This window comes from Trachurus japonicus, chromosome 17 (genome assembly GCF_045865225.1).
Source record: "Trachurus japonicus isolate A0001 chromosome 17, Traja_1.0".
Taxonomy (NCBI): domain Eukaryota; kingdom Metazoa; phylum Chordata; class Actinopteri; order Carangiformes; family Carangidae; genus Trachurus; species Trachurus japonicus.
The window spans coordinates 25007072-25033361 of record NC_140923.1 but is presented as its reverse complement, the minus strand read 5'-3'; the positions used below and the strand labels follow the sequence as shown (position 1 = coordinate 25033361).

Sequence of the window (26290 nt, the reverse complement as noted above, 5' to 3'; positions counted from 1 at the left end):
AGAGTCAGACACAGGAAGCAGTGTAACATATGATTATTCAAAGAAGAGAAAGAGCAGGAGCAGCGGGTGATGGCAGGCTGGAGAGTAAGAGATTTATTTGGTAATAATGTGAGCTAAAGCACAAGATGGACAAGTGCATATGGAGGTAGACTAAGGTGAATCAAGTTCTTCTAAACATACTTATGGAGTCAGACTCATATGACTTTCCACTTGAAAAGGAAGATCTCCAAAAGGCCGACCATTCTCTGCTCAGATTGAACCTTGTCCCCAGTTGTGGCTTGAACATCACCTAAATGATGACATTGTTTCTCGAGTTGATAAAATATTGGTAACATTGTGTAAATTGGTTGGAGCCAGCCTGATGTGACAGGTCTGGGATGTTTCTTGTGTCTGTTGACAAAAGCTGTTTGGTGAAGTTGCTGAAATTGAGAAGAAGACCTCAAGACCAAAAAGGTTTTCCTGAGTGGGGAAGTGGCTCATGATAGTCAGTTATCAGAGTTTCTCCTCAGTGACCCAGTGGACAAAGCGTTAGGATGCTGTCTACAGGACTTGCTTTGTGCAATGTGGAATATGCTGTAACATGCAAATTGATATGGCCTCACATCGCTGAACTATGACAACTACCTTCTGTTGAACTTGATCAACAATGCTCCAGGACCTGTGGGAGAGCCGCCACAGGAATGTACACTCTGTTCTGGCCTCTCTGGATGAAACTGAGAAGTGGGCAGCCCTCACCTCTGCCTCTGTCACCCACATGACTGAGATGATGATGTGCTTCAGGGCCAGGATTTGTTTGGGCCTGGGATCATCCTCTGACGTGTTGAGCATGGGGAAGAAGAGAGGAACATCTTTACCGCTGGAGACTGGAACATGACGAAAGTTGAGAAACAACTGCACTTGACTGCACAAGGTTGCCTCATACTACTAATACCATATATTACAATGGTACAACCATGTCCCAAAGGGATCCACATGTTATAAATGTAATTTTAGAAATCCAATGAAAAGGTTTATCCTCTGAGCCAAGAACAAAAGATTAAAGCAGCATTTAGAGATTTTCTTGCCACTTGGGGGCAGCAGAACAAGCTTTAAACATCATGTAGACTTTTTTATCCCATTTCATATGGCGTCATTTGCATATTGAGCAGCATATAGCAACATAAGCATTTGTTGAGGCACAAAAAAACAAAATGCTGAGCTGATAGACGCCAAAAGTCTCATAAACAAAACACTGATATGTGCAATAGGTTAGTAACCTGTGACTGTTAACGGTACTCCACAGAAAATGATTGTAATTGTGATACTGAAGTGTTGAATCTGGTGTCATGGGAGTTGTCAGCTGGGAAGGACAGACCCAAAGTCATATCCGCTATTTAACACAATTTATTTTTTTTATATTCCCCTATATATTCCCCTATACGATGAGCGATATAAACATTATTGACTGGCAGTTGACCTCATTATGAGTTTACATTCAAGATGTTTGTGTGACACTCGGATGAGAGCAAATTTCTCTGTCTACTAGTACAGTACTGTTGCATCAGAATACATACAGTACAGTATCTGTGAGTATATATCCATAAAAAGCCCTTAACCAAAGAATCTTTCTTCCCTGTTCTCCCTACCAGCTGTTGGTCATAGGTTCAGTCCTGTGTCAGATGCTCCAGCTCCCCAGGTTATTTCAGTTACGTTAGACAGCACCGGTGTTTAGCTGTGAGTCCTTAATCACAGGAGGACCTTTTCTCACTCTGCAGCGATAAACAAAAAGATTGGGTGGGGGTGAAGATGATGTTGCCTCTGGTCACAGATAGAGAGCGCCATCGTGACAGCACCCATGCTCTCTATAGCTTTTATCTACCTCTGCTTTTTATAGTCAGAGGCTCTTCATGTGACTTCTCCTGGTACGCTCAGAGCATGTGAAAGGCAAAGAGGCTGCCTCTGAGGAAATAGGCAACTTCACAACAAATGGCACCTCGGGGACCACGGAGGGGGGAAAAAGCCTGAGTCTGCAAAGTCAGTTGGGGCGAGAGCGAGTTAGAGGGCCAAGCCAGGCGACGGCTTAATGTTTATACAATGGAGGAACTCGGAGAGGAAGTAATTATGGAGCGCAGTTTGAAGTTGATGAACAATATGCTCTGTAAGATTAGGAGTGAAGGAAGAGAGGAGGTTAGAGCATTGGAAAGAGAGAGGGAAAGGCAGAAGGAGGCAATCTGTCATGTGTCTCCTCCCTGTATATCAGACATCCATATTTAGTTGGAGAGAGGGAAGGCCTAGCAGTAATGTAAACAAAGCCTGGGAGAGGGAGGGAGGCAGCGAGAGTACATCAACACTAATGTTTGAGTCTATTGCCCAGCACGACAGACAGCATGGTCTCAGGAGGAGACAAGAGAGGGATTCATTAGGTTTCAAATAAAGATACAATATGTTAGAGAGGTCATTTTGTTAACTCTCTGAAGAGGTTTTGTTTCTGTTTTTGGATTTTTTTTTTTGCTTCTTTGAGAGTATTGACGAGAGTTATGGAGCGGACAGGAGCAGGTCCAGGTGTTGTTCAAATGTGAGGAAGTCAGGACTGGACCAGAGGAGCTAGCTTCACCTGGATTGGGCAAACCAAGACGGATCACTGACATACACCCTGTTGCAAAAACATCAAACAAAGTTTATTCGAGGAAACCACAAATTCAGTTCAGAGACAAATTCCTCGGACCAGACTTAAGACCAGAGCGAGTGAAGGAAATAACCTGATCCCCGACTTCCACCATGAGCGACCTGTGCACTGAGAGCTCAGAGGAAGAGCAGCCAGAGGTTGAGGAGAGGCTGCAGGAGCAAACGCTGACCAGGCTGCCAGTCATTCAGCTCCTGCCCAGGTCCAGAACGAGTTCACCTGGAGGATCCCCAAAGATCTCGCCCAAGGATTCCCCTCGCGGGTCTCCTCGAAACTCCCCGCTGCTCTTCAGAAAGCTGCTGATGAACCGCAGCCTCAACCTCCAGAGGCGTCGTTTCACTCTCGCCCACACGCCCAGGTAGAGTCCACAACTCTATGGTGACAATGACAGAGATGTAGCCATGTGTACCTTTACAGGTCATTTCCACTTGTGTGAATAGCAAACCAGCCAGAAAACCTTCCCAAGTTAAACTGATATGCTGATATTCCAAATGCAAGCATATTTATTACCCTGATCTCAGAGAGATATAGAAAAATTCTCAGTAGTATTTTATCAAAATGTTTGATTGGCATTTCAGTGAATTTGTTTTGTATGAGTTCAAGTAGGCAATAGTTCCCGTCTCATGGCCAATAGTCACCTCACTCAGCTGCAGATGTTAAAATGTATTTTTAGTTTATTTTTGTGCAGGCAGCAACCATTCACACTACAAAAGTGGTTGCCCTTAAGCTCATGGTTTGATCCAGACCACAAGATGTTCATGTACTGCTGCATTCCAATTAAACACGCTGTCCTCTACCAGAATAAAATCAGCTGCTGTTTCGGGGAAATTCTGCTAAATAAAATCCTCTCTCAACGTGAGGATTTTGAAGGTGCTGTTTCATCCTCTATAAATGGAACTGGCGATATTCAAAATACAGCAACAGCAGATGCCAGATCGGTCCCTATTGGTTTTTCTGCTTGATAAGAAATGTTGTTGTTATTTCTATGGCTAAAATCCACTAAAAAAGGCCGAACCTGTTTTGCCGAATAGGAATTGTTTTTTAAACTGTGGCGTCAGTCTGCTGCTTCATTTCCTACAGGTGTGAGTGTTTGTCATGAGCTTTGTCCACCTTCTGTTTTCCAAGCCTCATCTCTGCAAACAAAGCTCAGGTCAACACGATCAGCAGTTTATTGTCCCACTTCTCCATCAAGCAAGTACTTGGATCTGTCAGCGACTTCAGTATCCACACAATTCAACACAACACTAGCCTGGAACTGGGTGTTTTGTGTTTTAACTTCAAACATTATTTGTTTCATTTTTGATCAACTGCACCAGCTCCGCTCTAATACTTGTTGATAGCTTTAGTTTTATGAGCCATTATTGCATGAGGCTTGGCCCTCAATTCCAATGCAAATTAAACATTTACATGGTTAACGACGTCAAGGAAAGAGTCGTATGACCAATTAAACCATACTTGACCTTAACTTCTTGAAAGAGCTAGAATAAACAGGGCCCTACACATCTGTGTGGATGGATATACAAACAGACAGACATTTGTTCGTCTTGCTTCGAGCACACAGTGTATTTCCACGTCGGTCTGTTAAATATGCCTGTAGGTCTCCTCAAAATAAATGCCTATTATGGACTGTACTGTAAGTAGTGTAAAAGCAATTTTTACGCAAATGTCTCGTACCTGTTTTGTCAATGTTTACCCTTCACTTCAACACTTATACATTCAGACGTAAGTACAGAGCAAAGCTGCACTGTCGAAAGATCTTTGCAAGTTGCTGCAGTGATGTAAGATCACATCCACCTCTGTGAAATTTTATTAAAAGCCAGGGAGAAACTGGAGCCGGTGCTGTAAAACCCTGCCTTACTGTTATTGGCAAGAAAGGAGTATTAGACATTCCTAAAGACGCCAGTGCCTACTAGAAAACTCCAAAACTGTTTACAAGTTCATTCACCTTCCGTAAACATGTAGTGGAGGGTTCATTTTCCTTTGGGCGTTAAATGGTCTTGGATTTGAGATGGCTGGACATGTTTCTGTTCCAGGGTTTGCTGTAACTTAATTTCATTAATTTCAGTGTGTCTGTTGAAAATCTAAACATTAGAGGGTGAGAGTTAAGTCAAGAAGTTTCAGCGCTCAATCAGGAAAATCGGATACTTGTAGGATAACACAGATATTCAACATGTCAGAGCTTTTATATTATACAGCTCTAAAGGTCAGGCCATTGGACGTGTCCCTTAGCAGGGTATGCACAGTGTCCCATAATGTCAGAGCTGGAATAAATGGACGGGGATGAGTTACTGCAGGATGGCTGGCAAGGAGGAGGAATTAAACAAACTGGGGGTCCAGCGGAAAATAAATGTCGCAGGCAGCTCAAATATAGAACATACCCGCAAAGTTATTTTCACTTAGTGTCGAAGTTGATTAAACCTCTTTTTCCGCTTACAGACACAACGTCAAGTGGGGTTTTTTTTTTTTTTTTGGTGAAAAAGGTTTTCTGAACATTGTTTCGGTCAGTCAAGTCTAGTGTGAGTCTGGGGTGATTTGTTTCCATTACGTCTTTCATCGATAAATTTAGGACATTTTCTGGGCTGAGACGTACACTACAGATAACGACTGTTTTTCAGTCAAGTGGCCATTAGCATACCAGAGATGCATATTCCACATGTACAGTTTTATGACTGCAAAAATATTATCCCATAAGTATTAGATATTTTTAGCAAATGTATCACGGTGTAATGACAATATAACGAGGCTGCAACATGCTACAAAATAATAATAATAATAAAAAACAGCTGTCTAAGAGTTATATTTAAAGTTACTGCTCTGCAACAAGTGATTTATTTAATGAGTGATTAGACATTACTCAATAGATAAAACAGAATATATAGTGTCCAGGTTAAAGGTGATAATCTTGGGGCGTCGCGTGGCGTAGTGGTTAGATGTATAGAGGCACAGTCCTCGCTGCGGTCGGCCCCGGTTCGAGTCCCGCGTCGGGCGCCATTTGCTGCATGTCATCCCCCCTCTCTCTGCCTCCCCATTTCCTGTCTGTCTCAACTGTACTATCTATAAAGGCATAAAAGCCCAAAAAATATACTTTAAAAAAAAAAAAAAAAAAGGTGATAATCTTACCTACAGTAATAATCTTAATCTCAATCAACTGTAACTCATTTCCTTTTAATTTTAATGTAGCAGTTCTCTTGTCCTTGTGATACAGTTAATTAATTGGGATTGTCCTCGACATAATAAACTAAACTCTGGACTGGAGTATTTGGTGTTTTAATCTGTCATTATTAGACTGAAGAGTTAAAATCAATATTCCCAGTCTGACTTACACACAAACACACACAAAACCTAAACAACAACAGAAAAAACCTGGATATATTCAGGATGGCCACATGAATATTGACCTGGCATTTCCCGTTTTTTTCCACTAGAGGCTGCTGTGTTGTGCAAATGCGAGCAGAGAGCCTGTCAGGAAGATGTGTTTCGCTTCGTGTGATGGGTCACAGTCGAGGAAAAAGACATCAGTTTTTGGCTGAGGTTTATCTCCGTAGCGGCTCAAATGTTTTAGGAAGATAGAAAACAGTTTTGACTGAGATTCTGGCACGGTGCTGTTAGGAAATATTGCTGTTAACCTTTTCTCTGAAATGTGATGAGTTGGACTGAAGATGTTGCTGTGGCAGATGAATAATAGTTTTAAAAAGTTAAATGACACACTGTGACTCACTAACTGAAGGTTCTGCATAATTTACACCTGTATTTTGACCCCAAGTTGTCAAAGATATGTTTAATGGTGGAGCAAGTGAGCACAAGCCCCCCCAGCTCCAGGATGGACCGTTTAAGTTGATGGGACTGATCTGTTGTAACAGACACTTCCTGTCTGCTCCTCCCTCTCATTCTGAAAAATGAGGCGATTCAGAGCTTCACTAATCACCTACTCCCTGCTCTATTTTCACAGTCACGTATTTGGTGACATCAAATATTTGTTTAACAGTGCAGGAGGATATTGTACGAATCGGATGGATTATATTGTGGCATGAGAAGAGAACTCAATATTAAAGAGGAAAATTGAATCACCTTCGAAAAAAAAAAAAAAGCACACACACACACACACACACACACACTCACACAATATTGAAGTATTGATTGACCACTATGCTATTGCTGCTGCTGGCATGGGGGGCAGGCTGGTCACACGAAAACAGAAACTGTTACTAGCTCCTGTTGCAAAAAAAAACAACCAAAAAACAACTTGTCCTCACAATACTATAAAGCAGCAGGGTGTTTTTTCTACTTTCACCTCACCTCCACTTGTCCCACCTTAACCCCAGTTAGCACCGGTCACACTAGTTCACTTTCTCGTGCTTTAGCTGTCATTCGCTGTGCACTCGCTATCTCTCCCTCCCTCCCTCCCTCTCTCTCTCTCTCTCTCTCTCTGAGCCACCCAGCACCCCACCCCTTCTCTCTCCCACCACAATATCTCTCCCTCTCTCACTCTCAGGGGAGATAGTGTTGTTGTTTGTTGTTTTAAGCCCGAGTTTGGTCCCACCACTCTCAGGAGAGAAGAGAGGAGAGAACAGAAGTCTATAGAGGGGACTACATGGGACGGCCCACCCCAGGGAGCATCTGTTGGGATTATAACACTCTTTCCAGCTCACTTTTTTCCCACTAAAGATAAACTCAGTGTGTTGTCGGTGGTGCAGCATCACAGAGGCAAACGCTGTGTTGAAATGGACAGCTCTCTGTCAAGGTTGTTGGACTTGATTTTTAAAGACAGAAAAATATCCGGGGCCCATTGTTGAGGAGCTCGGTTTTGTCAGTTTTGCGGCTCATTTGGAAGAAGTCAACCTTGCTGTTTTCCTATTTAGGAGTACGAAGAGAGAGACAGAGAGAGAAAGAGAGAGAGAGAAAGAGAGAAAGAGAGGGGAGGGAGAAAAAAAACAGGAGAGCCGTTTGTCTTGGCGCGTCTGTGGTGGTGAGCTGAGAGGAGAACTGACAGCTGACACCATCCTCAATTTCACTTGATTTGATTCGGCCCCATACTTCCACTGTCAGTGAGATGATACGCTAACTCGCTCTGCGATAGGTCTCTGACAGCCAAGACTCTTTTGCCTTTTTAGGCTGTTCACACACACATACTCACACACTCTCTGAGTTCTGAACCTTTTTGATTCTTCTTTTTTTTTTTTTTGCCACAAAATCAAATGGACATATCCTTATTGGCAGGACTAAATGCTCATCTACAAATTCAATTTCCAGCTTGATGCACTTCGATCCATTGATTCAGCACTAGGCTGGAAGTGAATCGCTTTTAGCTAATAAGTTTTATCTAATAAATAGTTGGGGGGCCCATGCAGCAGGCCTGGCTTACTGTTGCGCTCTCTCTCTCTTACACGTACCAGGTGCAGTTGTTGAGACTCTTGTTTTGCTGTTTTGCATCTTGACCTTATTTTGCATCCGTCATTCTTGGGACCTGTTTTTCCTGCATTGTCCTCTCGCGGGGACCTTTCTCCCTGTGCCATAACTTTTGACCGCAGACGGCGTAAAAAGGAATTGGGACAGCTTTCTTTTTCGATTCATGACAGCATGGGGTTTTTCGATTGCGTCACAGAAGTTCACATCGTCTATCCGTTGCCTCCCGAAGCTGCTGTTGTGATGCTTCTCTGAACTCAGCCCCAAACTCTCTTCAAACCTGCCAATACAATGATGAACAAAGACTCTCGCTTTTCAAGGAAAATGCACGGCAACTATTCCACCCGCAGGCACTCGTGCATTGGGTATGTACATGTATCTGGCTGTGTGATTGTGATGACAGTTGCTGGTTTACAGTGAACGCAACATGATAATTAATGTGTGTGCACAGGAAGTATTGGAAAGTTGATTTACGCTTTTTTCTGTGTGTGTGTAGTACCGTACTGTCTGTTTTTTGTCTTTTTGCAGCACATGAAATGTAATCATCTGATTGGGAAGTGTTTGACTGTGCTGCTCTGTTGCTGTGTTTACAGTGACGTTGTGTTATGCTGATAACTATCTGGTGGTTTTATGTGGTTTTTGTGACGCTCGACGTGCATCTGAGTTTCGGTGTGTTGTGCAGTTGTGACATTTCCAGCCCCTGCCTCAGAGTACCATTTAAATACGATTTAAATATGTACTGTATTTAACACAGAAAACATTTTGACGCGGAATTTGTCGGACCGAAGCACTGGGTCGGTTTGTTGTAGCCGGTGATGAGTCTGCACCTGAGTGCTGTTTAGAACTGGATCAGCCTTAACAAATATCTGCCACATGATTTGATATGCACTGTGGTGAAGCCAGTGGCTGCTGCTGCTGCTGTTGGAGCTCTGTGGTTAGCAGTGCAGGCCTCGGGGGTGGCATGGCGGATCAATGGCTCTGTCCACTGATGGCCCTCCTTGGGCTCCATGGACCCACGCCAGGCCCAAGCGCCCCCCGCGTTAGGCACGGCATGATCCATGAGAGCGGCAGACGGAGCAGGCTTCACCTCTGCTTTCTGTCTTCTCCTGTCAAAATAAACAAAACATGTGTCGAAATGGACTCACCTCCAAGAGGTAAATTACACTCAACAGGCCGTGGTGTCGACACACTGATGTGACTGATTGACTTAATAGTGGCTGAAACTTGATACAGCAGTGTAATCAGCTGGCAAGATTCAGAAAACATAAGATCTACTACAGCTGTCATGAGATCCCTGCAGGACATGTTGTTATGTAACTTTATAGAGACTAAAAACAGAGACTCGATACATGAAACAAAAGAGTACACACACACACACACACACACATCAGTATGCACACACATATAAATATATAAATGACTTGATTTCTTTTGGAGCTTATTAGGAAAAAAAAAGCACCAAAAGCTACAGAGATTCATAAAGAATCTTTTCTTCTTTGCACTGAAGGGGGAAAAAAAAACATGTTGAAGCTCTCGTGGGATTTTTTTTTTCTGTGCAGTGTGTGGTGTGGCAAACTTTTCTGAACTCTGGGCATAAGGCATGTGCCTCGCGAGTGTCATCCGAACTCCTCCAGCCGTGAGCCTGTTTGGATCATATGAGGAGATCAAAGCAGGAGATTTTAGACCACAGCCAGAAATACAGAAGTGCAGCAGGGAACAGAACAAGCCTCTATTCTCTTATTACCTGATTTGTTCAAGGAGCTTTACTGACTGACTGAGAGAGAGAAAAAAAACAGCATTGAAGCAGAGTCACTGTTGGCAGCTTCAGCTTAAAGCCAAGTTCAGATCTTGTTTTTCAGTTCCAACCATTCTTTTGTTGTGTGATGATGGAGAGAACACCATGTGGTGTTACAGCAGTAGTAGCACTTAAATTAGTTAGGTAAGTACTTTAAAACTTTAACAAATGAAATATTTTCCCTGCCCTCGTGCATCGCACAGACACACACGCGCGCCCTGAGACAAAGCAGTCTCTTGTAATCCAGATGTGTCCATCACAATAGAGACAGCTCTTATCCGCACTTGTACTAACAGTACCAGGGCACTATTCATCCTGCCCTATGACTTACACAAACACACACACACACACGCACACACTCCTAGTAACCTTCTCAACAATGCTTTAAATGGCTTCCCTGGCAGTGTAGCACATTTAAACAACAGTGTCACTGCATTCAGGCGGACACGAGAGCTCTCAGTCAGTGTCATGAGAAGATAGTTGATGCTGCGGCGATGGTTTGAGAAGATTTATCTCAAGTAGAGAAGGACAGGAAGAGACAGAGTGAGGTGAGAGTGAGAGAGAGAGTGAGAGAGAGAGACGCAGCAGTTGACTGACTGGGGAAAAGAGATAATTCAGACAAAGAGGGTAACGGCACAGACGAGAGGGCGGTGGAGAAGCGATAGAGGGTACGCGGGGTTGAGATAGCGCTGCTTTTAGCACAGAGATAATGACTGGAAGGGAGAAGGTGAGGCCGACAGGGGACAGGGTGAAACGAGGGTAACGAGGATATTTCTGAAGTAGACGACAGAAGAAGAGAGGCAGAAAAGTGATTGTGACTGAAAAGAACAATGGGGAAAACAATAACAAAATTTAAAAAAAAAAGTGTCAAGTGAGGCCACCCCACCAAAGAGCAACAGTGTCAATGTCAGAGGTCCCAATATAGCCGCCAGCCCCCTCCCCCCCCCCCCCCCCCCCCGCTCTCCAACACACACCAAGATTAGTCAATAGGGCCTGTGTGGCTGTGGCGGGCTAGCTGCCGTGTGCGTCACTGCTGTACTCCATATTTTCAGCATGACTGATTTCCCCAATCGCCTCCAGAGCCTCATCGATTCCTGAGGCCGACATCAGCAGCAGCAGCAGCAGCAGCAGCAGCAGCAGCAGCAGCACAGAGCTAACACGTCTGGTATTCAAAATGAGCAGCTCTAGTGTATTTGCTACTCATACTGTCTGAGGACTTCATCCAAAGTTCACAGAGACTGCAAAGGATGCAATTTTTTTTTTTTTTTTCTCATACTGATCAGAAAGTTGACAAGCTGCTGCTTTAGTTATTCATCTTTGCAGAGATGAAGGATATGACCTCCAAAAAAAAATGATTTGGGTAAAAAAAATAATTGCCAGACAGAGTAATGCACACCTTTCAGTCACAACATTAAAGCAGAAGTAAGCAATCGTTTTGGCTAACTTTCTGTCAGACGATGGAGTTAGCAGTCCCCGCCCTCGTCCCTACGTCACCACATTCAGGCGCATCCATTGGCTGCACACACAGAGAGGACCCCCTTTATGCCGTTCTCTCTCCTCATTGGATAAAGGTTGTAGGATACAAGGAAAGTTTTCTCCTGGGCAGCAGAGCAGAGTGACTGACAGACCCGTGTTTCAGACCAAACACTCTATATACTAAGTGATTGCTGTCGGAAGATATAACTACTTAAGACTTATATTAACACAAAAATTCTGCTTACTTATGCTTTAAAACATCATCAATTGATGTATCAGTGCCGAACATTATTATATATTTAAAAAATACCATTTATTGAATATTGTGCCCCTTAATTTCTGATCAACATATAAATTGAAAACTGAGGGAACCACTGTGTTGTGTCAGCGGTGTGTGTGTGTGTGTCTGGATGCATCAGGACGACTGTTCATTGCAGCCACTAGAGGGAGAGACTGACTAAGTAATGCTCAGACAGCGATGGAGGGCAGTGACCTCCCATAGACCAAGTGCTAGTTGGTAGATTAAAACTTTATTTTTAGGCTGCTGGAAAGTGGCCATGTTTCACTAATGAGACTTTCTCACTGCTGTGGAGTTTATGTATTTGTATTGATCTCATAGCAGAAGATTGATACCATGAAACTCTAACGTAACATTCACTTTACATTTTCTCCATATTGTATGTTTATAGTTGGTTTGTGGGTATGTTTCTGTTGCCGCCACTTCTGTCTGTTCCTGAGGTTTTTCCTCATTTCTTTTGCTTTTTCTTTTGAGGCTGTTTCAAATCACAAGTCTAAGCACAGGGGCGTTGGCTGCTGTTCATATTGTAAGAAGACAGATCTTTGATTTATATAACAACGAACGCTATGTTGCAAATTATTTTTAATTACACACCTTGTACATTGATTTTTTTATGAAAAGTTAAATCATCTCTTTGAATTGAAATTCTTTTTTTTTAGCAGTTAGACTCTCAGGTCTCGTCCAATAATTATTTTACTTTGAAAGTCAAACTTTTAAATACATTTTTAACAGTGACTCGTGGAATTAATTTCTTGTTTGTTACTTTATAACATTTGATGTATTTCTCTGCCATTCATATAATACTCTTCAGCCCTTATAACCTCAGTGATCAGGAATTTATTATCAATTTTTTAATATTTGATTAATTTGATTATATGTACAGTAAGTCTTAGGAGCGCCCATACACACAGTGCCCATGTAAACTTGCACACACACTTGCAGTGGGCTACACACTCTCTTGTGAGCATTTCTCCTGTTTTTCCTACAAACCCTCCCCGCCTGAAGGAGTTGCCACCTGCCACAGAGGTGTGCACGCAGCCGCAGACGTATGAGCATCTGAATGTGCGTTTAATGTGCCCCATTGAGCTTGTGCCCATGTCCACGTGCATGCATTAGCGGAACTCCCTTGTGCTCACGTCCGGGCCTTTTTTTGGCTCTCTGTGTGTGTACGTGTGTTTGTATATGTTTGTGTGGCCGTGTTTGCATGTGTGCTTATAAGTCTGTCATCCGCCCAATGCCCAAATCAGACGAGGCCCAAACCCTCGCTGTCATGCTAGCAGATGGCAGCCTAATGAATCATGGGGCGACACACTGATAGCCTTTACTACAGTACAGGCTGTAACATGACGTTTGACATCACTGAGACTCGGTTAAATTTAGGCCGCTAGCAGCAGCAGCCACATGCTGACACCTGGTGCTGTTGCTTTGTTACATGCACAGTATTTTAGAAGAAATTTCTTTTAGTTTGTTTTGGTTTCCCCTGGCTTCACTTTAGTTTTAAATAACCAGAACAAGTGCTGCGCTCGTTGACTGCGCATCGAATCAATTTTTCTCGCATTTCCAGTGTAGATACAGTCCACACAGACAGTTTACAGCCATGCTCACGTGAATACGCCTGTGTGTTTATGTTAATAGCGTGTTTGTGTCCCCTCTTCTTCTGCAGCTGCTTTTTTAACCTCTTGAACTTTGTTGTACGCAACACTCCAGTCCCTTTGTACAAACTCAAGTTGTGTATGTGGTTGACACACAAAGTTATTTTGAAATCTGTGGGGGACCTAAGATCCAAAAGTATATGTCTTTTCTTTTTCATATAACATAATATGTTGGGCTTCAATAAAACTCTACTAATAAGATGCCGTTTTAGGCACTGGTCAGATAATAGTTGTTCATATTTATTATGTGACCAAAGAGAAATTCTGTTCTGGCACATTAGGAGGAATAACTGTATGTTTGGTTTCACAGACTATATGTTTTATGGCACATGCAGAACCTCTGTTTATATAATAATCATGATAATTGTAATGATGTGGGAGAAGCCATGAAAACTTTTCATGTTCCTTATGAGCATAGCAGCTGTTTTTCATTTACTCTCATGAGACGTCATTGTTATGAAATGAGAGGGTGTTTCTAAATTGCTCATCACTTTTTTGGTGCATTTGAGGAAATTAGGACATTACATCTCCAACTTGTACCATACTTCAGTTATTCACAAACCTCAAAAAACAAAGCCTAATAGTATTTCTAAAATACATATATTATTGTTTTCTTTGATATTCTAACATTATATGCTTTTTTTTCAGACATTGGCAAACACATCCTAGCAGGCTGAATATCCTTAATCGGATTCAGACCGACTGTGCATTCATATTCTCACTTTTAGTAAATACACTAAATTGAAAACTTGAGGCAGTGTAAACTTTAGATGATGTGAGATAAGTCAAACTGCCCTCTAGCGTAGCAGGATACGGTTCTGATAAAATGTTTTTAAAACTATGTCATATTGTTGTATAGTATTTTATTTAAAGGAAAAGAAAAAAAACTTACTGTAGCAGTCAGTTGAAAACTGAAATCCCCCTGTTCAGGGCAGCATCTCATTCTGCCAAAATGTTTGTGGTGCAGACAAAGGTTTTGATAATTAGAACAAATATAAGAACAGGGAAATGATTGCAAGGTCATCACAGTCACACTGTTGACCTGCATGAACCTCAGACAAAGAAACAACACAAAGCGACTGACATGACTTTGGATTACAGTCAATATTGTTCTTTCCAGTAAATGTCCCCGACAATGTTGTTACAGTGTTTTATTTCATTGTGCTTTTTCTTGTATTTTCACTCCAACATAATTGGTCAGCAGCGGACAATACGGCGGTGGAGATTAATCAGCGTCAGTTAGCTTTACAAACAAACCGCAAACAGGCAGTGCGTCCGTGGACAGGCAACAGCTCTGACATACGTACAGCGCTCCTCGCTCACTTCAAAACAGCTCGTTATCCAGGAATGCTCACCATGCCTCCGTGTAGCCAACACATGATGTCATGAGGCCCCTTCGCAAATAATGGACTATTAAACCCACAACTGAGGGGTCAGCCAGATTTTATGATGCCTCGCTATTTTATGAGTTTTAAGAGATTACCTTGCCACATCTCTGCAGCCTCGGCGTCCAGCGCTCCGCAGTGCGACTGTGTCAAGATGAGATGTGAAGATACTGTGCAGAAGCAAACATTTAGTGTCTGTCTTTCTTCAAACATCCACTCTCTTCCACCGTGGTGACGCAGATACATGGAACACTGTGAAATCCGCTGGTAAACTGCCAACTAAAGACTGTGTGTATGTGTGAGAAAAGAGAGAGAGACAGAGAGTATGAGAGAGTGTGTGTGTGTGTGTGTGTGTGTGTGTGTGTGTGTGTGTGTGCATGTTCACTGTAGATGACAAAAAATATTGCTTTTGAAATGTGTTGTTTAAGTTTTATCCTCCTAACTCCACATGAAAACAATTTTCCTGTCATGAAAACTTGTCAAAAGTGCAGGTCGCTTTAAAGTTTTAATCCATAACATCCCTTCGTCCAACTTTTATCAGGACATTGTTCATCCCAGCCGAGATAAATTCTCCAGTTTTACAAGCCCAACGTCAGGTTGCATGTTAATGTTTATACAGTGTGTAGTCTCTGAAGATAAGTGGGGATACAGAGCTAGGAAACTAAATGAACCGAGAGACTTCATAGGACAAGTTTGAAGTATATCCGGTTTGCCGTTTCTTCTTCATCAGCTCATGAGGGGCCCGATCAGGATTCTGGCCCTGCACACCTGAGCCTCCTTAACAAAAAATAGCTATCATTTAATTCACTGTAGCTATGTGATTGCATTTATAAATTGTTGCTGCTGAATTCAGGCTCCAGGAAGCCATAACATACAGCGTTATTATCGCTCTGTGCAGTTCGTGGTTATGATCGGACCATTTGTGTGTGCACCTCTTCAGAATTCCTTAAATGGCAGTTTTTCTTTACACACACATCTTGCATAAACCCAGACACTTTTTCATTATATTACAGGATTATCTTTAGTGAACAAACACTGTCTGTGCTCTACGTCACAACCAATGTAGATTTAAAGCTGAAAAATAAAAACATACCATTTGCAGATGACATAAGACAACTCTTTCACATAAGCAGTAATCCATGATACACTTCTGTGGTACACTCCAGAAAGGAGCCTGGTTCATATTAGAGATACCTACTGAGCCTCTGCTGTATAACCACTCATATTACCTTTTCTTTTCTATCCTTACCTATTGTTGTCTCTCTGTCTAACGTTTATGAATTCCATGGTGATGAAGCAATGCCATTGATTGATTTGCCAATTTAATTGAACCATGTCATGCTGCAGAATGTAGTTTAAAGTCCATTTATGGAGATGTTTTTTTGTGTGCGTGTGAGCTAGCCGGAGACCAATTGATCGTTGCCTGTCTATGCCTGTCAATCTCTCTGTACTTACAAGGTCTATACTCTAATGAAATTTACCGTGGTGGCCAGTTTTATACTCAAAATTCCAACTGTCTAACTGAGCCAACATTAGCTCCATTAGTTGTTTGAAAATGCCATCTTGAGTTTCCTGGTGCCTCTTGTTATGAAGACATGTCATGTTAATCTTAGATATTCATTTGATGACCATATGAAGGATATACAAGCTAAAAATACAAAACTTAGGCCTAAGCTTTATGTGGCAAAAGACAGTATTGGACATATAGGGTTAGCCTTCATTTTACTGCACAATACAAATAAATCGCATTTTTAAGTAACCCTGTCTGGATGCTTAATTTACATACATGTTTATTTTACATGTTTATTTGTTGTTTTATTTGGAGCTAGACAAAGCTGCTAGCATTAGCCTCAACTCTCGCATCCGGACTAGTTTACACACGCTGGAGAAATACTTCACAATGTATTTGTGAAATACTTTCACGGTATAACCTGTAATCCCACAATGTAGTTAGTTAAAGCAGAAGTAAGCGATCTGGTCGTTTTGGCTAATGCTGCGTTCCAGGCAGGCTTTTGAAACCGTAAATTACAGCTTCAAGTCACAACTTACGACTTTGTAGCGTTCCAGGCAACCCACTCGTGTTTTTCCGACCTGTTTTACCTGTGAAAGTCACTATAATGGCCACTCGTAACTTTCGACCCGTGAACTCGTACCAGATCGAACTGGTACCACTTCACAGGTCGGAAAAACACGAGTTACGGGTTGCCTTGAATGCACCATAACGTCTTGTCAGCCGATGGAGTTAGCAGCCCCCGCCCTCGTCATGGATCCCTTGGCTGCACACACAGCCCTTCATGCCGTTCTCTCTCCTCATTGGATAAAACTTGTAGGATACGAGAAAAGTTTTCTCCTCGGCTCAGAGCAGAGCAGAGTGACTGACAGACCCGTGTTTCAGACCAAACACTCTATATAAGTGATTGCTGTCGGAAGATATAACTATTTAAGACTTATATTAACACTAAAATATCGCTTACTTCTGCTTTAATGCTCCTCCTCCTTGGAGCTATAATGCTCCATTACCACATTTTTTGTAGTTTTTTAATCTATGCTGCATTACTTTGATTGCCTTGAATTTTTGCTTTTGGGAAGACTAAAAAAGATGCCACTCAGTATAATATTTAACTCCATACTGCTTTAACATTAGGACAATGTGAAGCTGGACAGGAGGACACCCTGGTTATGGTAAACAAGCTATAATTGGACAGTGACTGTTTGGGGAAGGGGGTTGACAGTCAAAATGTAAATATTCAAACTCATGCATATAATTCACAATGTTAACTTTTTAACACTGTGTGCTATATCAATGGGATATGCAAATTTCCCTATTGACTTGGCAACAGCAAAGCACCTGCTGTGCAGTCAGACAACACTTCCCCTCAGGAAGTCAAACAGGCATTTTCTCATGGCTCACGCTGATGAGTTCTTACAAAACTCTCTGGACTACAAATCCATAGCAAGACTTAATCTCTCCCTGGGAACAACAGAGCCTGTAGATCCACGGCTCCTGACTCATTTTGCTGATCTCTTGTCAAATATTTCCTGTTTAAGTTTTCATATGAAGCATACAGAAGGTCGACCAGCTAAGGTTTCATATTTACTTTTCACATTTCTGGTCTTCAAAAATACACTGCTCCCGGCCGTGGGTGACCTTGCATGCTGGTGCCTAAGCCTGTGCGTGAGTGAGTGAGCTCATACAGTATACGCGCAAGTGTGTGTGTGTGTGGGTGCGCGCATGTGTACGTGTTCTCTGTTCTCAGCAGGCTATGTCCCATGAGCTACTTACTATAATACCCTATCATACTCATCTTGTCATCAATCCCAATTACCTAACGTAGACAACTTGCACATAAATGCGCGTACGCACTCCATCTGGAAAGGATAACAGCGCTGTGTCCACAGGGAGAGAGTGCTGTCCTGTGATTGTATCACAACTGTGTGTGTGTGTGTGTGTGTGTGTGTGTGTGTGTGTGTGTGTGTGTGTGTGTGTGTGAGTGTGTGACGGACAGAGAACAGGAAGGGGTTAAATGTACTTGAACATTTGGAGAAGGCTGGCTCTGATCCTGCCCCCTTTCTCAGCTCTGACCTCACTCTGAAACTTGTTCCCCCCTTGTGTGTGATCTACACACACACACACACACACAGACACTTGCTCAGTCACATGCCTACACACACGCTCGCTGACTGACGTACACGCTCGGTTGCTCACACACACACACACACACACACATGTTGTACAGATCTGTACACATTCTGTGGGGCGCTCTGCCAAAAAAAAAAAAACACAACACATACAGCACAGGGCTACTGTGACAGACTGGAGCAGGAGAACAAGTTTGCTCAGTAAAAGGAAAGGTCTGTCTTTGTTCTGTGATTAGAGGTGTAGCAGCCAGAGGAGAAAGGAGGGAGCAGAGAGAGAAGCAGAAGAAGAGCAAGAGAGAGTGAGAGAGAGAGAGAGAGAGAGAGAGAGAGAGAGAGAGCAGACAGACAGACAGAAAGGGAGAGGGGGAAGAGGGCAGCAGCGTGTGCCACATTTAGACTCGGAGCAAAGACGAGATGTACAAGGGGGACCGATTAATGGAGCTCTGCTGAGAGTGATGAAAGGCTTTTTTTTTTAACAGACAGCAAAGGAAGACAGACAGACAGGCAGGCAGCAGAAAGAGAGGTGCTCAGGAAGGAATACACTCCAAATTTCTCCCATCTGCAACCAAGAGAGAAGCAGACTTTCACCAGCACACAGTAGCATGTATTGATTCGCCCCCCGGTCATCCTGTCTCTGGTGCTGGAGCCACTGGTCCTAGAGCTGGCGTCCACTCCTGCCAGAGGTAATGAGAACTCCTGGGAAGCCGTGGAGAGCCGGACAGCCCGACAGAGCGAGACAGACGAGGAAGCGGGCCGGGTTTCACAGGGATGAGAGGGGCCACATGCTGAGGAGAACCAAGAGAGGGAGAACAGCGGAGCGGCCGAGAAGAGGAGGGTGAGGACGAGTTAAAGAGAGTAGAGCTAAAGAAACATGAGTGTGCCGACGAACTGCGGGTTCTGTTACTCCGTGGAGCGGAGTATCACGGTGCGGAGTGGGAACATATGGGGATCACCGTGCGCTGTCAACAGGCCTATTGACATCATACAGAAACGCAGGCGGTAATTAAGAGCTATCTCATTTATTCTCACTCCTCAGTCCTTTTGTCTCTGCCGTCTGTCTTCTCAGTGTCTTCTGTCTTCTTTCTACACACACACACACACACACACACATCCAACATGTGGCACATTATATAGATCATGCAGTACAGTATATGAAGATGATGAACACAACTCTGTTGCCAAAATGCTCTTGTTGAGATTAAAGCTTATGTTTATCTTTTTTTTCAGTAGCTTTGACTTAAAGAACATAGCTATATGATCGTTTTTGCAGCGCCAGTTACAATTATGTACTACATCAGTATTAACTGAAAGAGAAAAATTGACAGCTACAGTGTAACCGCAGTATATATAACTTACTATATTGTTATCATTTTTCAGAGAATGGAAACATTTTTATAAAAAAAATCTGTAATCCGTAGAATGCATTGAGTCTCTTATCAGCTGCAATATTTGTAAAAACATTCTTTCGCCCTTATCAGTTGTTTTTTGTTCATATCTACATTTCCCCAAATTTTTTTTTAATCGTGTTTCCGCTTGACCGCTTGTGTAGTTTTCTCTTTATTTATTTTTCATTTTCATCATGAAGACCTTTCTCAACTTTTAAGAGATAACAAAAAGAGTTGTGTGAAACTAACAGCTTTTGGATCACTGAAATTTTTTATTAGATATGGGTAAGAAAAAAAAAACAGAAAACAGAAGAATTAGTACTGTAGTTCAGTACATTAATGTCAAAGTCATAGCTAACAACAGTAGTCATAATATTTTATGTGACGCAGCCAAGACTTGGAAATGAAGTGACAAGAAGACAAACTGTAATTTGAAATGTGTGGGAGACAGAAATGCAGCTGCAATTTCTTTTCTTTTTTTATGCTGGAAAGTTTAGCAAATCTTCCAAAATATCGATCTATCAACTTGACAGTTAAAATTGAATTTCAAAACTAAGGTGAAATATCCTACAGGCACTTTGTGTGACAATTTGGAGACAAAGATTTTTTTTGCGTGGTAGTTATTGATTTTATGAAGTTTTTTTCCTTCATCCTTACTGCAGCTGTAACCACCAGCCAATGTGTGATGTCCCTAAATGGAAAAACTTCAGGACACTTCCCTTCGCGCTCACCTTCTGTCACCACATGTGAAACAAGCACGATTGTGACTTGTGCACACGTCCCGCACGTTATCACGTCAGACATCTGCTTTGTCCACCGCATATTACACAGAGACTCTTTCTCATTAAAGCATATCTCTCTGCCCTGTAGCTCTGATGCTACAGTATACTGTTCCATACACAAATATTCTCACAGGAAAGGGCCCCCATAAGTTTTGTATCTTCACACGTAATCCTCAGTGCCAGCGGGGAGGTTGTGAAGGAGGACTCTGAGATAAAGTCGTGTTTACATTATGGTCCTCTGTCCTCTTTCTCAGTCAGGGTCCTTGTTTATCAGATGTAATGCAGAACATTTGTGAGCTTGGTGGGGGGGGTTGTAGGGCAGTTGTCCTTTCCATTCAAATCCCCTCAAGACCCATGCCAAGAAATCTAATTGACTTTTTGCTCTTACACAAGCAAAAATCTCCTCAGTATCCAAAACTTTTCTGGAGTCTGGAGACAATGGCCACCAGTGGATCTATAAGGCAGCACAGAACTTTTCTGCTAAGTCCAGCTTCTTTGCATTTTTTTTAAGAACGGGTGGTCTTTGCTAAATCAGTCTATGTGCGCAGGGAGGGAAGTCACAGACTGGGAGGCAGGCAGGGAGCAGTGGAGCTGAGGTATCGATCTCGCTGGGTACACCGGTGATGCTGATGGAAGAAGAGAGTCTGTTGTTGCAGCCTGATTCACCACCACCATTTTATACACAGGGGGAACAGCGGCAAAGAATTGAAGGCGGGGTGGGTCGGTGGGTTATCAGCCTCGTCAATCTCCATTTTGGGAAACTATTAATATCGTGTTCAGCAGGGAGATGCTCGTAAATGTTTTTGTAAGCATAAAATCATTAGATAACCGTAATAACTCACGCCGTGTCAGGCGTAAATCTTCGAGGCTTCTGACGTGCTTCTGCTTTTTTTTCTTTGTATCTTTTGTTCTCCTCTTCCCTCCTTGTGCCAGGCGTCAACCTATCCACATAAAGTGGGGCAGCACTCAGACACGTCAGAATGAGCTCCGCTTATATGTAAAAAATATTTTCATGCTCAAGTGCATCCTCACAAAGGCGTGAAGAAAGCAGACGAGATGAACCTGCAGGGGGGGGGGGGGGGGATATAAATCTGCAGCTTTTGACATCAGACACCAAACCCACAGTGTCTCGTGTGCCTCTGCTGTGTGATTTAAAGCCCAATTATCTCAGTCAACCTTAGAACACAACAGCCAGATAACAGTTCTTCTCCTTAGATGGATATGGGGCAATGGCATGCATGTTTTCGCATGTCTGTGAGCACAACAGGTCCTATATAAACTGCGTTGTTGAATACATCTGCTCTTGATGCATACCATACCACTTTTTCTAAACCTCAGGGTGAGCGGTGATGGTCCATTTTGCCGGTGGCGGTTGTTTCTCCTTTCAACTTTCAGCTGTAACGCTAACACCTGCTTTTCCCCAAAGACGACAGATAAGGGGATTCCCTTCAAATTTCCCGGGACAGTAGAAGCTTATTGTCTTTGATGTGCTACGCTGCATTCATTTATATTTTGGTTTCAGTTTTATGAACTTGAAATTGTCAGTCAGCGGTTAATTCAGCTGTATCTGCTGGCTCAGAAGGAGCCAAAGCTTTTCATGGTAGAAGTGCGGTTCAGTGGATGGCAGCATGGGTCGGTCAGCCCAACGCTGCGGTCCTGACGGAAATATCTAAACAAAGAATTTTACAGACATTCATGATTGGGGCGTCGTTTAACTCAGTGGGTAGAGCAGGCGCCCCATATGCAGAGGCTATAGTCTTCAACGCAGCAGCCGTGGTTCGATTCCACCGACGGCCCTTTGCTGCTCTCTCTAGTCTCCCCACTTCCTGTCTCTCTACAGCTGTCCTTATCAGTTAAAGGCCTAAAAGCCCCCACCTCCATCCAAAAAAACCAAACAAAAAAAACATTCATGGTCCCCAGAGGATGAATCCTAATGATTTAATGAACTTCTTCTCTCTCGCCCCATCATGACATTCTTGATGAGTTTGTAGAGGAAATGTCTTAACAATATAAAAGACTAATTGCCACAGCATTTGGTGTTTTACTTTGGTGAAACTATCATTTAGTCTGGCTGGGATGAGGCCATCGGATCAAATTAAATGTGTCCAGTCACATTTCACTTTCTGTTCAGCCCTGAAGAGTAAAACTTTGGATGCTAATTAATGGTAAACATGGTGACCGATTAACATCGGCCCATTACCATGGTTCTTGGAAGAATATTAGCGTACTGATGTTATCATTTAGCTCAAAGCGCAATCACAGTTAATCACAGTGCTCCCCAACCGGTCACAGGAGCTGTCACATTGAAAACTGAATCCCTGTTAATTAGCTCCATTACTTTGAGCTATGTTACGTCTCCCCTTTCACCGTTTACAGCTGTGTGTCCGTAGCCTGGTGATCTAATTTTCCTCAGTGGTGTCTGCAGCGGGGCCAAGTACAAAATGAAGTGGCAATGACACAGAGCATTAAGCGAGTTATGAGAGCCAGGAAACGAGTGTAAAAATCTTAAAGATTATTTCAAAATGGACCACTGACAGTAAATACAGTACAAGTATGAGCTTTGTTGAGTGTTTTGGGAGGGGGGGCAGACAGTGTGATTCATGGACAGAGTAATTTAATATGAATTAAGAGTCTTACAAAGACGACAGTTTTGGCTTGTTGCATGTGAGTGAGCTAAGTGAGGTTCAGCCTTCGAAGCGCCTTTCTTTAGAAAACTAATCGACTCTCCTGTCAGTTCAGCCTGGGAGGAGACGAGAGGAAAAGTGAAATCTTCATCTCCCTAATTTATCAAAATCTCAAAGTGTGAATGTTGGACGCACGCTGATGTTTCAGATGCCAAATCCTGTCAGGCAGCTTTTTCATTTTTCTCCTAGGTACTGATAGGTTTGTTGACATTAAATCTTGCCTTCGAGAGTCGCACGCGGCTCGTGCCAAAGGTCAATCAGACAGGTCAGTGCGGCTATGATGAATGAATCCAAGCTTTCAGTCACAGTACATGAATCTCCTAATTTGCAGAAATTATGAAGCCACCCAGTGCCCTCCACGGAGCATAACTCTCACTGGTTCTGGCAAAGGGGTGGAGGTGTTACAGCCAAAAGGCATTTTGTCGTAATAAATGTGTCTGAGAGTGTTTCCAAGGCATTTCTTAAATCATCAGTGGCTTCTAATGGTGGTCTGGCCCACAGGGAGCTTCAGGGACCTTCATTTATCTACCTCACAGACAGGAGGGACAGGTCCACCGGTGTTCAGTTACAGGCCTCACACACTCACAGATACATACATAGTGTACTCGTGTGGGATGCGAAGTTGGGCTTGTAACTGTGGGCTCTTGCATGAGCACTTGGAACACAAAACACAATCTTTGGTGCTGGGTCATTTGTAACCTTCACTCAGCTGAGTGTTTGCAGTGTGACAGGCGTCATGGACTCAATGTTCTCCTAAACCCCACAGCTTTAGCGTCCAGCGACGAGCTTTCCAGACCCACACAGGAATATATTTCGTAGAATGACAGAGTAATTGTGCAATTATATGTCTCTGTGTGCGTTTTTGTGTCCATGTAAACTGTACGAAGACATTGCGTCTAAGGAAAAAGATTTTTCCTTTGACATCCAGAGGAGCCTTTAGCGTCAGGATACTTTGACCCGACACTCAAACACAAAGTAGTGAGGCTAACTTTACATTTTCTTTGCTTTTGAACACCTAAATTGGACTGTATGTGCACTACTATTCCTTCAATATAATATTTATTACAAACTATGACAACCACTGATTGGATGTGTAAAAATTTAAATTCACATTTAGAGTTTTATTCTTTATGATTAGATAGATTTTTCTCACTAATAGTGTTAATTCAAGCTGTAACAAGAAGATACACTGTCATGACATATCCACACGTTGTCTGTTTCCTCTGCGCTCTGATCATGTTACGACTCTTTTATAGACCAAGGCCTGAACTTTTCCTCATGTCTCTTCTCGCCTTCTGACCCACTGCTACGCTCATTTTCCTTTTCCCTCCAGTTTTTCTCCTCTCACTTCACTATTTTCTCTGCTGTGGTACACGATCCTGGAGGATAACAGAGACTGAAGTCTTGTGTGTTTGTGTGTGTGTGTGTGTGTGCAGGCAGACGAGGACTCTCCTGTGAGTCACTCTAAATCTCCTCAGGTCTGAACCCGAGTGAGCTCACTCAGGTTTATTAAAGTGACCACTGCCAGCGCTCCTTACAGAGGCTGTACATTGTTCTTATCTGCAGTTCTTTCCACACACTGACACATTTATTTCAAATATAGTATAGTGTATATGTCTGACCCAGAGTTCACACTCAGTTTGAACAATGGCCTACAGTTTGAAAGAATACAATATGTACAATATGTAGGGTGTCCTTGGCTGACTGTCCTCACATTATTCTGCAGTTTGTCTTTCTGCCAATGAGGTCAATTGTTAAAGTTCACAAAGACAAACAGTTGTGTCTGAGTATGAGGAAAGTGTTTCACAGTGGAGGATCAGCTATCCAAGACTCATTTAATAGAACGAGCACACGCAGAAAAAAAAATGTTACTGCACTGAAACAGTTTTTTTTTTTTTTTTTTCTTTTTTTTATGCGCAACACTGTTACTGTATCAAGTTTATCATTTAAAGTGGACCAGGACCACTCAGTCCTCTTTGTTACTCTCGGCCTCCTGGAGATCCACAGCACACCTCAAGCCAGGGTCGTCTCCTCCTTAATCATGATACTGAACCTCTGTGCTGCTTTATCAGTTAATGTTGATAGATTGATGATTCACAGTTTGCCTTTTCTCAGCAGCCACCTCATACTGTAAAGGGCGTCAGAGGTCAGCATCCACCGGCGCAGGCGTCGTCACGGCGTTGTGTTTTGTTTTCCAAAGGAAAGATTTTAAGGAAGAGGGCTGGCTGATGATGATTACAGCTTTCTGAGAGAGAACACAGGGACACTGAGAAAACTCCCCACATAGAATAATAGACACACACACACACACACACACATGGACACTCACTAGATTTCTGTTTATTTTTCTGTCTTCCTCTCTTTTGGCTCTTCTGAGTTCATAGCAAAATAAACCACTCTGACTTAATCACAGTGGACAAACGTAAGTACAGTAAGACCCCCCCACACACACACACACACACACACTTTGTTTAATTTACAAACCAGCTGCTGGTTTCATTAAAAGCCATTTAGGTTGCTGCCAAGTGTGTGAGCATGTGTCACTAGTAAAACATTAAGTAAAAAAAAAGAAAGAAAGAAAGATAATGAATAGTTAAATAATTCTTGTTGGTTTTGTATAACATTTAATAATACATATACATTTTATCTAACTTCATAAATAAAAAATACCCTCTTAAAAATTATTTTTTTCTCATGTCAAACTCTGTCCACTAACAGCCATCAGTCTTTTTTACACCACTGCCCCTGTACAAACTTGTCCCATTATAGAGCTGGCCTCAGAGCTCGGTCACTTGTTTCATATAAAGGTCAGTGGACTGATCCTGTGTTCCTGTCTTTCTGTTGTGTCAGCGACATTGCCTCACTTTAAAAAAAAAAAAAGAAAAAACATTTTTCATTGCATGGTTTTGAACAATGGACATTTATATCACAATTATGTAATGTCTATATTTAGCTCTTATTTTTGTTGGGTGTGAAATGATACAATGTCTGAGAGGTTATTGTTTGCGCTGCTATTCAAAAGTAAATTCTCAAATAGGAGCAGCTAAACTCTATACGTGCAATTCTGTGTTATTTTGTTAAACGCTTTGAGATGCATATACACAGCGGGAAATAGACGTTTCCCTCATG

At 42.5% G+C, this 26290-nt stretch overlaps 1 protein-coding gene across 10 annotated transcripts in view; it reads left to right on the top strand.

The window, feature by feature from the left end:
* The window catches only part of pde4ca (phosphodiesterase 4C, cAMP-specific a), a 52941-nt gene that overhangs the window by 4621 nt on the left and 22030 nt on the right, over positions 1-26290 (top strand). For 2 of the 10 annotated variants that reach the window (XM_085804182.1, XM_085804180.1), the window contains exon 1: positions 2358-3020. The exons of 2 other annotated variants lie outside the window; for them this stretch is intronic. In XM_085804182.1, coding sequence (XP_085660308.1) covers positions 2758-3020 — 263 coding nt within the window. In that variant the 5' untranslated portion in view covers positions 2358-2757. Of the gene's footprint in view, positions 1-2357; positions 3021-7146; positions 8431-18374; positions 19310-26290 lie in introns of those variants that run through there. 6 more of the 10 variants (XM_085804185.1, XM_085804183.1, XM_085804187.1 and 3 more) reach the window with 5 other exon arrangements.